Source organism: Cryptomeria japonica, chromosome 8, assembly GCF_030272615.1.
Source record: "Cryptomeria japonica chromosome 8, Sugi_1.0, whole genome shotgun sequence".
Classification (NCBI taxonomy): Eukaryota; Viridiplantae; Streptophyta; class Pinopsida; order Cupressales; family Cupressaceae; genus Cryptomeria; species Cryptomeria japonica.
Window position 1 is genome coordinate 649,040,202 of NC_081412.1, and position 18,080 is coordinate 649,058,281.

The window sequence follows — 18,080 nt, forward strand, 5'->3', positions numbered from 1 at the left end:
AATACAGAAAATTAACGTAACAATTTTTAATTTAATCTTTTTCATTTTTAGGAAAAGTAAAAACCATAATATTAAAGTAAATCGCTAATCGATGGATTATATGCATTTGTTTGTCCCGCGGCAGGGGATAAGAGACGCCTGAAATCTTTTAGAAGTTAGCTTGTTTACCAATTCGTTTTGGTTTTACGTATCAACTGAAGGAGATTCGTTCTGCTATCTTCCATTCGGCACTCCGGCCGGGGCCGGTTTTATTGTCATTACTCGCAGGCAGCAGGTTGTAAAAGGCAACCAAAAGTCTGATTTCTCTCACAGCGTTGGTCTCTCTAACTCTGATGATTATGATTTTTCGCCCCGTCAATGCTGGCAACGTTTTCACAGTGGGCGACGAGAAGGGGTGGACACTTGGCTTTGACTACCAGGCCTGGGCACAAGACAAACAATTCCACGTTAAAGACATACTCGGTAGTTTCATCCCTCTCCAATTTCACTATATACATATACCTTGCTGTAAATTTTTTTATCATGAACATGAACTTCTGTACTGGCATTGATCCTTTCATGAAAATTAATGCCCGTTTTATTGTGCAAACTGTGTTAAATGGGTCGTCATTTGCAAACTGTGTTAAAGAACCCATCGCTTCAGGTTTAAAGCTTGAGAGCGGGCATGACAAGCTAGAAATTGAGAAAAGTGGGAATATATGGTTCATCTGTGGAGTGGGGCAGCATTGCGAAAACGCTATGAAGTTCAAAATAACAGTGACTGATGAATCCTCATCTTCACCTGCACCAGCACCTGCACCAGAATCATCGGACTGGAGTGGAGATTCAGAAGAAAATTGGCCAACTGCTGCTCTATCTTCTAATTTCTTTTAAGTTCAAATTGCTTTAATTTTAAATTTTCATTCACCCACTCCCGAAGTCTTCCATAGTCATGATGTGTCATTTTTTTCATTTCTTTGTCTATCATTAAATCACATGGTATAGTATGTGTTTTGACAATATGACAATTTATTTTAGCATTTAAAATTTTAAATGTCTCATCATGAAGTTAACTTTCTTAGAATTTAACTAATGTCTATGATCTAAATGATTAAAGATTTATACTTTTAGTAATCTTTTACATCAATTTTAACAACAATAATTTGACTTGGAATATAATTCAATTCAAAGAGCATACAATAGTAAAATAATTATCAAACTTTTTTACTGTTTGATACATCATTGTCACATGTGTGTCATGTATTTTATCTCTACATCAACTCCATGATTATTGCTTGAGAAAATATAATTTCCTTAAAACATTTTTCCTTTGAGAAAGTATGTCATCACTTTTTTCCTTATCCCCATCATACAATTTTTTGTTGTAGAACAAGCAAGAAAGAATTGTTGTCCATTGGAAGGAGGAAATGATTGCATGAGTAAGATGGGCAGAGTATTGAATGGAAAGTTTTAGCTGGCGAGAAAAGTTACTATCAACCTATCTATATAGTTTTATTAATTTTCTGAATAAATCAATACTTTTGGTGCATCTATCGCAATACAGAGGAATACCAAAGAGAAAATTTTACAATCACAATATTATAGCTATGAGCCTTTAACCTTAATCCATTCATTTACCCTTTCTCTTCTCAATTCTATATCATTTTAGACCTAGTTCTACTTGATATTTATGATCTATATCCTTCTTTTCTCTCACTAACAACCTATGAAAGAGCTCACAATAAATATGATAGTTCATTTTATTTTCTTATTTGATGGGGTACTAGATATTTGTCACTTAAAATTAGGACATCATAATGCGGGTCATGCAAATTTTTCTTATATTTAGAGTATAAAATATTTCATGAAATTTTAATTTATATGTTAATAATTACATTTAATATTCTAAAGACAAAGATTACATGCTCTTTTTTAGTTTACCTTATATTTTCTACTCACTTTGATTTGGGTTATCTAAATGCAATGACTAGTCTACTAGCAACATATCACAGGGGCTTCATTGGCTAGGCAATATTATATCACATGCAATCATATTGTAGGGTTTAATATCTTAAAAAATAAGTTCAATATATTGCCTATTTGGTGAGAAAGGTTTTTTTTTTAATTTGGGCTATGAAAAAATACAATATATTGTCCGAATAGGGGGGTTTTAATTTGGGTTGTGTATTGGGTGGGGGTGAGTAAAAAGAATTTTAGGCCAATAGTTTTTGAAAATAGCAGGATTATTTAGTATGCCATGAATGAACGTGCTATAACCAATAAATTTTTTAGTGGCCAATATTCGGCATTTGGCTATTTTTTAAAATTTTGAAATCAAAATTTGTGTGATAGTTCAAGTTTTAAGATGATCTAAATCGCTACATTTTAACAAAAAAATATTTTAGTCTTATGTAAATCACCAAAGAGTCTATTTTATTAAATTTTTGAACTCAAAGATTCGCTAAAAAATTCGATACATGATTGGATCAGATTTACCAAAATATGATAATTTATTATAAAAAATAAACTAATTTTCCAATAATACAACATAGTTATTAATTACATTAAGGTTTTCTCAACAATATTTAGTTTCCACCATTGATTCAAAATATAATCTAATGACTGTCATTGCATTCCATGAGGTAAATTGTACCTACAAGTTTTAATCCTTATGGGGCTTAGGTTGCTTTTCCATTGTTGACCTCAATGGAAATCAATGGTAGAAAAATAATTTTCGGTCCCATGAGTATTAAAAAGTTTAATTGTATTTTATCTAACAAAATGCAAAGAGGGCTATTAGATTAATTTAAATTGATGGTAGTAACTAAATAAATTAGTGTCTTCCCTTTAAACTCATTAACTCATTTCCACCTTAGGCCTCTACATTTCCATATGAATTTATTTTTTAAAATGAAATTATATGCAATATTAATTAATGCATACTCATATTATTTTATAATATTCATGAAAATTTTCTACCAAAAAAAATTATATGTAAAGAAATTCACTAATAAAATTAATATTTATCTTAAAAACAATTAAAGATTCAACAATAAAAATTATTATTTTTATCCAAAAAAAATAAAAAATTGCCAAGACTCTATATCTTTTTTTAGGGGGGTTTCTTAAAGTTATCATTGGCTCTAATCTAGGTTCACTAAGTGAAGCCTCCATGCAACATATTATCCTTTGAATTTCACTCATTAAATCACAATATCTTATTCTTGTAATTAGAATCTGACAAGAATTTATTTGAATCATTAAATTAAATTTCTTTCATTTACATCACTTCTATTAGGAACATTGACCTAACAGAAATAACTTCACTTGTTTCCCATTATAATCTTAAAATAAAAAAAAAATTAAAAATAGAGAATAGATTGAAAAAAGAGGGAATGGTATAGTACAACCCATGTTTTATGATTGCATAGTTGTATAGAACTTGATACCATTGAAAGTCTCAAGATATTAAGAAAGCTCCTAAATTTTTTTACTAGCATATTATATATTATTTAGCCCACCTTGACACATATGTGATATTCATTTTACCCCAAAACTCTCCTATATAGGTTTGATTCTTATAACTACTTGTGGAATCCTAACTATGGCATAACAAAAAAAAAATTATCACAAAAAAAGACAAATTAGTTTTAAAAAGTTACTTTTTATATTGGATTCACCAAAATGTTGATGCAGAGTCCTCCTTGTAACCTTCCAAAGACCTCAAAATGTATGACACTAACCCCTCAAACCAGGAATGGGATCCTATCATGACAAGGCTCTACAACATTAGTTAAATCTTCTCACAATCTTCAAGACTCATGCCTACTCAATAGGGGTATGTTGTTACAACACTCTCCATGATACATCCAAGGGTTACAAATCATTTGTGTGCTAGTTTTGGGTCATACAAGACTCCCCAAACTCAAACAAAGTACTGGTTGCAAGGGTTCATGCCCATTCCTTAAGAAACTCACCCAGTTAGGCCTAGTTGGTTGTAGCCCTATTTAGCTGGTAAAGGGATCTTAAATTAATATTTTTCCAAACATTGTGGCAAATAAATTATGTATTTAGACACCCTTTTATAAATCATACAAATCCCCGAAAGGAAGGATTAGGTTATGGAAAATAAGGTTCTTTACCGGTACGAAGTTGACTATCCTAAAGGGATAATTAGGCCTCTTTTGTGAAGCAACTATATTCTAATGATTGAACTGGCCAATTAAAATTACATGGGCATGTGGGGAACCATAAAAAATGAGGTATTCCAAGGTTACACGACTAGAACCATCGCCATTTGCACACAAAGGTGATCTATTTGTTCAAGGTCTAGGTAGCCACATAGAGATGTCTACCTAGGTTCACTCCACACACACTCCTTCCTTGCTTTCCCTGCAAAACACTCTTGTAATAATATAATAAAATTGACCATAATTTCCTTTCACCAAATCCCATGAGTCTTAGATTGGTAAAGTGCAAGATATGGCCATGGAGAAGGAAAAACCCAAGGTAAACCCTGGTTTTCTGGGTACCTACAACAAAACTTGAATATCAGGAGCCCCACACACAACCAAGAGTTCAAACCAAAGCCAAAAAAAATTTAACTCTTCCCTCCAACCAATTCACATCATTGGGAATGGGTACCAATCCATACAAAACTGTACCACGGACAAAAACTCCAGAATTGCAGGAAAAACTCATAATTTCATTAGTTTGTTGGCATCAAATTCTTCTCTGTACAACTAATCCTTGGAAATTGGATCCACAAGGTGTAAATAGTACTCCACAACTTCTCTCAACTGAAAAAAAAGAGGTTAGAGTCATTGGAGGAGTTTGAAATAACACAAATGCAAAAAGTGCATAAAAGTTGCTCATGACAATTTTTGCAAAAGTTATCAAAATGTCATCTTTTGCCTCCTAAAGCCTTGGGTCAAGTTAAAATCCTCCTAAAACATCTTAAAGAACTTAAAATCAACACAATTGATCCCCTATTTTGCAAAAGTCCTAATTGGCTCATAGCAATGCCAAAATAGGAGTTTCGCCCACAAGATGGGGTTCCTTATTACAAACACACAACACCTGATTAAAAACCTATAAAAAACATTCAAAAGATGTATTTAATGCCTTAGCCTCCCTTATCAGAGTCTAACTTATCATCATGAAGGGTTTGGTGGTGTTCTCCTGCACCAAATATAAACAATAAAATTCAATAAATTGAAAATGAAAAATGAAATCAAGTTCAAATCTATTCAGTGAACTTCAATACAAATATTTATAAAGATTAGATGTTTCTTCATCTTTGGATGTGGATACAGTATATTAGTAGAATAACACTATGAAAAGATGAGTAATCGATTTGATAGAATATAATTGAATAAAATGGTGAAAGAAAGGATTATATTTATACACCTCCTAGTGAGATAAACTAAGAGATGAAGATGGGGGTGATGACCAAATTTAATTAAATAATTTATGGAGCCATATCAACAATATAATATAAATGTACCCTTTTTAGACAAACTGTAGACAATATTAGATCCTTTTATTTAATTGATTCATAATTATACACATCAAATTTTCCATTTAGTTACTAAGATGAATAAAAAGTAAAGAACGGGTTTTGAAAGTGGGGAAGAGTTAACTTGTGAGAGAAAACTGAGCTTGAAAGTGGAGAAGATGAAACTTGTGAGTCTACTTTAATGTAGAAATTTATTCTAGCCTGACTTCTTTTCCAGCAGTCTTCTCTCTCAAGAAATGGGGACATATTGAAATGTGTTTAGTCCTTGAATGCATAACTAGAATCTTTGAAATGTTTATCACACTAGTATTGTCACACATGATAGGAATATCTTCATCATAAATGACTTTGATATCCTTAATAATCTATTTCATCCATAAAACTTTAGTACAAGATGATGTGGCAATAAATTCAGCTTCAACAATAGACAATGCTACAAATTCTTGTTTCTTACTCATCCATGAAACAAGGCTATCTCCCAAAATGAATAATCCACCACTTGTACTCTTCCTGTCATCAATGATTTCTTCTCAATCAACATTTGTATATGCCTTCAACATTAAATCACCATCTCTTTTGTACCATATGCCAAAATCCTAAGTTTCTTTCAAATATCTAAAAAAAATCCTTTTCACTACTTGATTATGAGTCGGATCCAAATTTTCTTGAAATCATTCAACCAAACATATAGCCTGCATAATATCTAGTCTAAAATTATTAAGATACAATAGTCCTCCAATAATAGATCTATAATTATTTTGATCAATATTTGAAGATGCGTCATCTTTCCTTATCTTGAATCCAATGATTAAAGGGATAGACATGGGTTTACAATTTTCTATATCAAAATTATTCAACATCTGTTTAACATAATTTTCTCCGAGAAATGAAAATTCCATCATCTAACTATGTGACTTGAAGCCCAAGAAAGAAATACATTTCAAAAAACATATTATGAAAAATTAGGATCTTACGATACTAATCATTATAAATGAGTTCATAAAATAAAGGAAATGAGAATCATACATGCATAAAAGTACACATTACAAAAGATATACACGGGGAAAACCCTTTTAGGTAAAACCACCACAAAGCATCATTTTATTAAAAATACTTACAAATATAGTCTATCATAAAATAGATTCAAACCTAGGGATACTCCAATACTTCCACATGGCCAATAATACCTCTTGTAAATAGTGATATAACTAACCATAAATCTCCAAATTGACACATCTCTCAAATGAGAGATAAACTCCTTAAATATAAGAGGATGGGTGGCTTCAGTAGTCACACCTTTTCAATAACCCACATTAATAAATAATTAATAATATAATATTTATTAGATTATAATTTTTAAATGGGATATTCTTATAAAGAATATAACATATAAGGACTAATAACCTTATATTAGGACATTATATATAAATTTTATAGGGGTGTGATCCCTCATAACATTATGTTTTAACACTCCCCCTTAATGTTAATAGGGGATCACATGTCAATTTCCATAAAAGAAAAAATGAAGTATCCCAGTAATGTAGATCTTCTTTGACAGTGATAAAGAGGGACACAAATATATGCCAACATAAAGATCATGCATTCGGGACTACATGAAAGTCATTTTGTCAAAAGTTATAATCTCAATGATTTTAAAAATGATGTTATGAGGTCTAAAAAAATTATATTGGAGACGCGGTCTCGTCAAATTAGCCTCTCCCCAGTTTCTTTACATTGTGCTTGTAGGACTTAATACAATGCTTTTACAAGTGGAAGATTTACAAGGAGAAGAATTTACAATGTGCCCATAGGAGTTAAGCACAATTGTTCCTATAGGACTTAATAATGCCTACCTACATTATTAAAATAAAAAAGGACTTTCATATGCCTATCTCAAGGCTTAGAGGACTTACCAATGCCTATATAGGTCTTACTTCATACCTATTAGGACATAGGCCTACCCGTAGGATTTAAATACTAGGATTTAGCCACTAGGTGGTGTCATTGACATGGACACCCCCCCTCAATAGAATCACCTAGGGCAAATCATTATTTGAATTTAGAGAATATAATGCCTAAAGATCTATGCCTATTAGGTCTTACATCTAGGATTTACCCACTATGTGGTGTCATGTACACTCCCCCTTAATGGTATCATCTAGAAACTAATCATTGCACAAAGGATTTCAAAGTGATGGCTAAAATTACATTATATATCATGTGCCCATGATCTTCAAAGCGTCTTTACTATGGAATGACTTCACTTGAGTGTGTTTCCCATGATCTTCAAAGTGTCTTTATTATGGAATTATTTCTCTTGAGTGAGGTTTCCATGATCTTCAAAGTGCCTTTATTATGAAATACTTTCACTTCAGTGAGGTGCGCATGATCTTCAATGTTTATTTTTATCTTTATAATTGATATTCTTTGGAAAGATTAAAATATCTTTAAGTAATATGGTACTTTAACATGTATCCAATTGAAACTCTTCCATAAATCTTCAAGGCCATATTGATTCTTCAAGAGCTACATTCATAGTTTGCTCATTTGATTCAAAGACATATAGAAGATAGTCTTCTTATTAAACTATTGTACCATTCATGTAATAGAACTTGCACCATATGTTTGAAGGCATAACCTCACCATTATAGAAATAATATAGTTAGAAACATAGTAATCAATTAAACTTGATTTTGGTGCAAAGAAAGACCATAATATTAAGCATTATTTATTTGCCAAAGATCATATACTATTCCTCATAAATGTAAAATATAGTCCAATAATTTGTAGCAAGGGTATCAAAATATATTTTCTGGAGAATAATCACAAGTAATTAGTTGTCTTGTTTAAAATACAAAATAGACAATCTACTACATATAGTAATGATCTATAAAAAAAATAGGCAACGGGTGAGCTATCATTTCTAGGTTTGCTCCCCAAATAGTTTATAAGGGAAATGGCCGCCCATTATAATGATCAATATAGTGTGTTTTATTTATTATAGTATGATTAAAAAATGATTCAATAAAATAGAATAATATTAGGTAAAATAACAGTAAGAGAAAGAAAAGCACTATATTACCCAAAATATGGTTTAAAATTTTAATGTAAGTCTATCATGTTTGTTAATTTGCTAAGAATTTGATAAATTTTCCATTGGTCGTTTGCTTCTTCTTGTAGATGATCTCTTTCAAAAAGAAAATGAACTCTATTTTTTAGAAATACTTGAGAGTAAGACCAAGTTTGTTAGTTGTGAAAATATATGTGTAAAATATTAAATATACCATCCTCTTAGATGGTTTTACCCATTTTGATAACTTTTTTTTGTAGTAATGCTTCATGGATATCTCTTCTTTATTGTATATAAAATGAAATTTCTTCTTCATTATGATAATAATTCAATAACTAATATCAAATATTATTTCTCTGTTAGGACCTGGAGGCAACTAAGAGGGTGGAGGGGTGAATCAGTTGTCAATTAATTTTAACCCAAATATAACTTAATCAAACTTGATACTTAATACCGGTAAACCAAACTTAATACCAGTAGATAGATTAACAATTAATATTAATACTGGTGAAACCCAATGCATATAACAGAAAGAGAAACAACATCCACAAGAAATAACATAAATATTTGTACGTGGAAACCCTGTAAGGAGAAAAAACACAATGGGAAACCTTACCCACAATTAGATGATACTACTAGAGATAGTATGTGTATACAAATGGTATCCACACATGTAGAAAGGCCAACCGCCTAGAGCTCACTACTCAATCAAAAATAGGAGTCACACTGACTACAAATGGATGATTAAATCCAATGATAATGTAGTACTGAAAGTAGCATCTCCAATGTTGGATTCAAGACTGGTTAAGCTTTGATAATCACCTTCAAACCTTCCTTGAACCTTCTCTATGGTCTTCTCACATGATCTTTAATATTCACACATACCATGTTACAATACCACAATTCCTTACTTCATCTCACAAATGAGATCCTACATATATACCAAAACCTAAGACCAAATGTGTAGGTTGGCTAATTAAGAATATTACAATTAACTCAATTACAGATAAGTCAAGATGAGATGCATCATTTTGGCTGAATACATTTACAATAGTATCCAATTAAATCATCTCCATAATGTGTCGTGCTAGTCTAGAATAGATAATGCATGCCGGTCCATAACCTAGACCAATTTGCCAGCAATAAAAAATATGTCAACCCGATTAGACCAATAACCAAAATAACAAAACCAAGTGTTGAAATCATGTCTTCGACATAACCAAGTGATATCCAGATGATAACAAGTCATCCTCAGTGCCAGTGTACAATATAACCTGTCGGTGAGAAATATACTGGTGACTGTGCATAAGTCACTGAACTTGCCGGTAAACATAACCAAACATCTCCAGAAGGATAAGTGTTGCTAAGTGTTGACATAAATGACAAAACCAAGGCAACATATCCATAATACTAACAATCTCCCCCTTTGGCATTGATGGCAACACAAAATGCCAAAAACCGAAAACATACAATCTCCAGAATAGATCAATACCAGAAATCAAAATACAAATGTAGAGAGCATGTATCACTCCCCCAATAAATAATCTCTCACCAAAGGATAATTTAGGTTTTTCCATAGATATCTCTCCCCTTTGACATCAAATGCCAAAGCAATACAAATACCAGATACAACCAATTCATTGATCCAATTATAATAACCAATTATTATAACTAACTACTCCCCCTGAGAAGTAGCTCTCCTCAATCAAAGCTAGAAAAAAAGTTTATGTGTTAATTCTATTAGTTTGATGCCAATCATTAGCTGTCTAAGTCTCTATCAGTGAGGGTATAACCCCAAGCTTCTCTTTGAGATTTTCAAAAGTTTCCTTAGGCAAGGGCTTAGTAAAGATATCTACAATCTGCTCTTTATTATTCACATAAACCCATCTTAGTTCTTTTGCTCCAACATTCTCTTTCACAAAATTATATTCGATAGAAACATCTTTATTTTTAGAGTGAAATACCAGATTCTTAGGTATATCAATTGTTGTTGAATTATCACAGTAAATGATTATAGTTTCTTTGCATTTTACCTTTATGTCCTTCAACATTTGCTTAATCCATAATACCTAAGTACAATTAGTTGTTGCTACAACATATTATGATTCTGCTATTGATAATGATGTACAACTTTGTTTCTTGCTCAACCATGAAATGAATTTGCTACCAAGAAAGAATGCCCCGCTGGTGGTGCTCTTTCTATCATCTACATCTCCTACCCAATTTGCATCGGTGTATGTACATAAATCAAAATTTTCATCTTTAGCATACCATAAACCAAGATTTGTTATGCCTTGTAGATACTATAAAATCCTTTTCACTGTTGATTCATGATTTTATCTAGGATTACTCTGAAATCATGAAACAATACACACTACATTCATTATATCTGGTCTTGTTTGTGTCAAATATAGTAAACCTCCAATCATAGATTTATATCTTATCAAATTAACAGGAGATGAATCATCCTTCAATGTCAATTTATCAGTTGTAGTCATAGGAGTACTTACTGGTTTAGAGTTTTCCATACCAAATTTATTTAGTATTTCCTTCAAGTACTTTATTTGACATATGAATATACCTTTATCAGTCTGTCAAATCTACAATCCTAAAAAGAATTTTATCTCCCCAATCATAGACATTTCAAATTCTTCCTGCATCTTATTAGCAAAGTCTTTACACAATCCATCTTCTCCTCCAAAAATGATTTCATCAACAAAAACTTCAATAATCAAGATGTCTTCGTTAGTCACTTTGAAATATAAGTTGCTATTAGCATTACCTTTAGTGTAACCAAGCTTCAAAAGATATTTGTCCAATCTAGCATACCAAGCTCTAGGAGCTTGCTTCAATCCATAAAAATCTTTCCTTAATCTGCAAACCATATCTTTATCATTTGTCAATGAAAACCTAGCAGGTTGTTCAATGTAATTTTCTTTTCAAGATCACCAATCAGAAATGCACATTTTACATCTATTTGATATACTTTGTAGTTCTTGTGGGCTGCAAATGCAAGAAATAATCTGAGTGCCTCTATTTTAACTACCAGTGTAAAGGTTTCATTATAATCAATTCCCTCTTTCTGTAAATATCCTTTATACACTAATCTTTCTTTGTTTTTGATTACCTTACCATCTTCATTAAGTTTATTTCTGAATACCCATTTAGTTCCAATTACATTTTTATCTTTAGGTCGGGGAACCAATGTCGATGTATTGTTCTTTTCAATTTGTTCTAATTCATCTTCCATACCTTTAATCCAATGTTTATCTTCACATGACTTAATAAAAGATGCTAGTTCAATTTGAGAAATTAAACGTACCTCTTCATTTGCTAGTCTTCCTCTTGTCATAACACCTTGATACTTATTCCCAATTATCTGACTTTCAGAGTGATTCAATCTTACATACCTAGGTGTGTTCACTTGTTGTTGTTCTTTAGTCACTATGGAATTCTCTGATGATGCCAGTGTGACTGGATCCACATTCTGTATGGATGCACTCTGTATAGGTTCATTTATGATCATTTCAATTACTCGTTCAGATTCCATAGACCTTGAATTTCCTCTAAAGCGTTCATCTATCTTCACATTTGCACTCAATGATTTTCTGCAATCTTTTATTAAAACATTTATATGCTTTTCTCTTAAATGAATAACCAAGAAATATTCCTTCATCACTTCTAGGATCAAATTTACCAATATACTCATCTCTCCTATTGTAGCATTTTCTTCCAAATATTCTGAAGTATTTATGAGTAGGAATATTACCAAACCATAATTCATAAGGTATCTTACCAGTTTCACCTTTGATGTGAACTCTATTGATGTGCATCCAGAATAATTCTATTCTTCCTTTCCACCACTCCATCTTGTTGAGGTGTCTTGGGTGCTGATAGTTGTCTTTGTTGGTGTAAATAATTATTCATCATGGATATTATTACACTTACTTAAGTTTACTTAGGATAATGCATTTCATAGTAGTTTGGATATGAGACACTTGGGTGTTTGTGCCACATTGGGATAGTGTGTGTAGGAGAAATTCCACCTCTTATGGTGTTGATCTTGTTATTACACTATCATATCCACTTATTGTGGAGTGATAATTCCACCTTTGGTGGGTGATCCACCTCATGTGGAATATTGTATTATTTCTCCTACCTACCCACACCTATTTCCTACCTACCCTTGTTTCTTATTGAGCCACATGTCATGTTTGTGTGCTCATACATATCCCTAGCCTTGCCTATATAAGCAGGCTCATCTACATTGTATGTAACAACTATTGAACAACTAGATAATCCAGTTGATTATTGATCATTTTCTATTAATGAGAATACAGTCTATTCTTATCCCATATTATGTCTCTTTCATGTACATTTCAATGACTTCTTGATCTTGGCAAAATCCAACATGGTATCAGAGCTATTGGAGTCTCATTGATTCGTCTTGAAGAGGCATTATTGTGACGTCAAGAGGCAGATCTGAGGAGCATCGTCATTTGGAGGCGTCCTAGACCAGATCCGACCTCGCCATTGCGTCCGGAAGGCCATTTCCATGAATTTTGGTTATAAAGTTGGCCTATTTTGGTGAGAAAATTTTTTTTCTCCAATTTTGCTATTCGTACGGATTTTCGAATATTCCTATAATTTTTTCAAAAAAAAAAAATTTTATTCTGAAAATTGTTTCAAAAAAAAAATCAAAAATAAAAAAAAATTGAAAAAAAAAAAATTCGAAAATATCAAAAAATTTGAAAAGAGAAGCAGAAAAATAAAAAAAAAGGGGGAGATTTTTTTGGGGGGTCCGCAGACCCCCCCGTGACCTGTCGTACTGCAGGTACTGTGCCCGCAGATCGTACCTGTCAGCCGATCTCGTTCTCTGCGCCGCCCCCTCCGCTCTCCGGTGCCCTCGGCTCCGCCCGGCAGCAGCGTCTGCTCCCTCCGCCTCGGCTTCGGGCTCCGCTTGCAGCGCGTCCTTCCGTCTCTGGCAGCGCCCGTACCAGCGGCGTCCACCGGTACCACACGCCGCCCGAGCTCCCGTTCCACGCCCACCGCGGCCTCCGTCCCTCCGCCCGCAGCGCCTCCTCCACCAGCGGCTCCGCCCGTCCGCTCAGCCTCCGGGCACCGCCACGCGGACACAAACCAGCGAATACCGCGCCCGCCACGTGGCAGGCGGCCACTGGCCCGCGGGTACCCTCCGTACAGACACGTCGCATTTCCGTACAGTGACGCGTCAAAACCGTACGCCACGTCAATCGTACGGACTGCCACACCAGCAGCCCAGTCACCTCTGCCACATCATCATCCGTACAGTACGGAATATCCAGTCAACTGTCCACGCAGTCTGTCCGTACGGTACGGACGCACAGTCAGCCAGGCAGTGAAGTTTTGGCGACGGTCATACGGCCGTCAAATTTAAGACAGTGTTTTGCTGACGTCAGCGCCACATCAGCACTGTTTGGAAATTTTTTGACCCCCTCTCATTTGCATTTTTGATTTTGCAGTTCAACTTCAAATGGCCATAACTTGCTCATTTTTGCTCCTTTTTGGGTGCAATTTTTTTTGAAATGGGCTAGAATTTCGTGCTCTCCGCAGTGGTGAAAGAATTTTTTGATTTTGATGCACGGATTTTTCAGAAAATGCAGTTTTTGGTGACTGTCCCTGAGTAATCCCTGTTTTTGCAACTTCAGAGGCTTCGTTTGGGGTCATCCGACCTCCTTTTCAGGTGCCGTTTTTTTTGAAAGTGCGTATTTTTTCATCTACTTTCACATGATACTATCAGATTGATGTCATTGTAAGTAGAAATTGTACTTTCAGATCTAGGTCATTTTTGGCTCTCTTGGTACTTGTATATTTGCTTGAATCTCAGTTAGATTCATTGCACTATTTATTGAAGTCTCTTGTATCTCAATTGAGAAGTTGTAAAATTTGCATCATAAGCCCACTTTGCCTTGTTTTGCAAGTGGCTCATTGTAATCGCACTAAGTATAAAGTGCCAAAATCATCACTTTTGGGGGGGTACTTTGATTGAATTTGGGGGGTGTCTCTTGTGCTTTTGTGCTCTTGTGTTCTTTCCTTTTTGCTGCTATGATTTCTTCTAAGTTTCCTCTCTTAACTCCACATAACTATGCTACTTGGAAAATTGATGCATGGAGTAAACTTATGGAAAAAGGACTCACTCATTACATTGATGGAACTATTGTTGCTCCAGCTGATCCTAAGGCTGATCCAGTTGGTCACTTAGATTGGCTCACTAAAAATATCATGGCAATTGGTACCTTAAGAAAGTATGTATCAAAGGATCTCATTTTTCATATTGAGAAATGTACTCTAATCAAGGATGCTTGGCAAAAGTTTCAAGACTTGTATGGTCAAGTTGATGAGATTAGGGGATATCAAATTGATAGTGATCTCACCATGTTAGATCCCAAGAACTTTGATACTATACGAGATTATGTCACTAAGGCAAATGAGTTGAGGGCACAACTCAAAGATTGTGGCATTGATAAAAAGGATACTCAATTGATATTCAACTTGATAGGCAAGCTTCCACAAGAATATGCAGCATTTGTTTCTAGTTTCCAAACTCATAGGATGACAATGGGTTCAAGCTACAAAATGCCTACATTTGATGCTTTCAATGAAATGTTGATGATGGAACAAACTAAGTTGATAAGCATGGGCATTCTTAAGGCTTCTTCTAAGTCTCAAGCATTGGTGGCAAATCAAGGAAACAAAGGAAATCAAGGAAAGGACAACTCAAACAAGAAGAAATGGCAATCAAAGCCTAAAGAAAAAGCATCATCTTCTCCACAACAAGGAGATTCATCTTCTTCCAAGAAAGATAATTCACCAAAGAGAGAGAGACCTACTTGTGCTTATTGTAAAAAGATTGGTCATGAGGAACATCGTTGCCATACTAAGAAGATTGATGAGCTCACACATATCATCAAAAAGCATAACATTGATTTACCTAAAGTCTACAAGAAGGATGATTCATCAACTTCCACTTCCTCACATTCAAAAGGAAAAGGGCAAGCATTCATGGCTTCTACAAGTGGAAAGACTCACTCTTTTGGAACAAGAAAAGGACAAGCTCTATGTGCTACAACAAATCATACTTCAGAGAGATGGCTTCTAGATTCAGGGGCTTCTCATCATATGGCATCTTCACAATCTATGTTCTCTACATTTGAGCCTTGCACCATGCCACAGATTTTGATGGGCAATCATACATACATGGATGTGATTGGGAAAGGATCTATTGACATTGGGGATAACTCCTTCAATGATGTGTTGTGTGTACCCCACTTGACAAACAATCTCCTTTCCATCTATCAAATCACACATGGCGCAACTAAGAAAGTTGTGGAGTTCACACCTGACTCAGTTTTTATTAGAGACATGGAGACTAGAGCTATCATTGCAACTGGGGTGGTTGATCATGCATCTCGGTTATACTCCTTTTCAGATTTTGTTGATGATGATTTCACATTTGATGATTCTACACATGTTGATCACACTTATTGTGATGATTCAGATTTTGAGGAGAACTTTGGACACTTGAATTTGGGGATTCTCACATGTAACCCAGTTCTTGAGTCTTGTACTTCATCTTCTCATATTGATATCACATCACCTATTGCACCTGATGATGCAGATAGTGCGACAGTTTTGCCTACATGTGATTCAGTGCAGCAGGATATACATTGTCTTCCAGCTTCAGATTCATGGGATGATTACATGATAGATATTGCAGGTTTGTTTGTGGAATCCTACATTGCAGATTTGGGAGACATCATTGATGACATACATCTTCTCTTTGATGAAGATGATCCTTCTTCGATTGTTGCGAGGGCACACTCTGACCCTCTTGTTCATTCTCTACATGATCATTCTTTCGAGGTTGACATGATTGTGGATACTTATGTACAGCAGTTGGAGGAGGTCTCTTTATTCTTTGAGGAGACACATGAGTCTTTGGACATTGTTCTACATCCATCTTCACTAGATGTTGGAGTTCCTTTTTCAGCAGTATGGCACAGTTTACCATCTTTGGAAGGGGTATCTTTCAGCATCGACATGGGGACACTTGAGCAGTTTTCCGAGATTCCTTTCATCATGAGTTTTCTTCATACATCTTCCCTTCATGATTGGGGAGACTTCATGGATACACCTTTGGTTTTGTTTCTTCCTAAGGGGAGGAATGTTGTTCGACGTTCGTGGAGCAGTTTCTTCATACATCGAGCTTCTATCATTGGTGCAGATTCTTCATTGAGGGATGATCACAGTTTGACTTCTCTTCTTCTCTCGTATGGGGGGGACCTTTTCCTCACATGGGGTTTTGTTCCTCACATACTTCTTTGAGAGTTCTCTTGTATAGCTTTCATCTCTCTTTTTGGGGGAGGGTTTTTTCCCATTGGGTTTTTCTCTCTTTCCCCACTTTGTGAGAGATTTCATTGCATTGGTTTGCATGCATTTGCATTTGTGCATGGGTACCTAACATGGCCTAGTAGCCGGGACCCATCTTGCATTGCTTAGTTGCATTGTAGACTTAAGTGCATTCCCCTAAGTTGCACTTAAGGGGGGGTGTTGGTGTAAATAATTATTCATCATGGATATTATTACACTTACTTAAGTTTACTTAGGATAATGCATTTCATAGTAGTTTGGATATGAGACACTTGGGTGTTTGTGCCACATTGGGATAGTGTGTGTAGGAGAAATTCCACCTCTTATGGTGTTGATCTTGTTATTACACTATCATATCCACTTATTGTGGAGTGATAATTCCACCTTTGGTGGGTGATCCACCTCATGTGGAATATTGTATTATTTCTCCTACCTACCCACACCTATTTCCTACCTACCCTTGTTTCTTATTGAGCCACATGTCATGTTTGTGTGCTCATACATATCCCTAGCCTTGCCTATATAAGCAGGCTCATCTACATTGTATGTAACAACTATTGAACAACTAGATAATCCAGTTGATTATTGATCATTTTCTATTAATGAGAATACAGTCTATTCTTATCCCATATTATGTCTCTTTCATGTACATTTCAATGACTTCTTGATCTTGGCAAAATCCAACAGTCTTCTATATCCATTCACTTCAAAAAATGTATTGAACTCCTTAGATGTAAATTCACCTCCTTGATCTGATCTTAAACATTTGATTTACTTACCGGTTTCATTCTCTACCATTGCCTTGAATAATTTGAATTTCCCAAAAGCTTCTGATTTCTCCCTAAGAAAAGTAAACCAACACATTCTAGAATAATCATCAATGATTAGCATAAAGTATCTATCTCCATGTAGACTTCTTGTTCTTACCGGACCACACAAGTCAATATGAATTAAATCAAGAACATTATTGGATTTCTTAGAAATACTCTTAAAAGTTGTTCTAACTTGCTTTCCCATTTGACATTCCCTGCATACTGGATTATGAGGTTTTACAATCTTAGGTAATTCCCTTACTACCTTAGATTAACTAATCTTTATAATAAT

General features: G+C 34.4%; 1 protein-coding gene across 1 annotated transcript; it reads left to right on the forward strand.

Annotated features, from left to right (window-relative positions):
* Nucleotides 1-528: 528 nt before the first annotated feature.
* Nucleotides 529-873, forward strand: LOC131857891 (blue copper protein-like). The gene has a single exon (XM_059210669.1). The coding sequence runs from the start codon at nt 529-531 to the stop codon at nt 871-873; it is 345 nt and encodes a 114-aa protein (XP_059066652.1).
* Nucleotides 874-18,080: the final 17,207 nt, after the last annotated feature.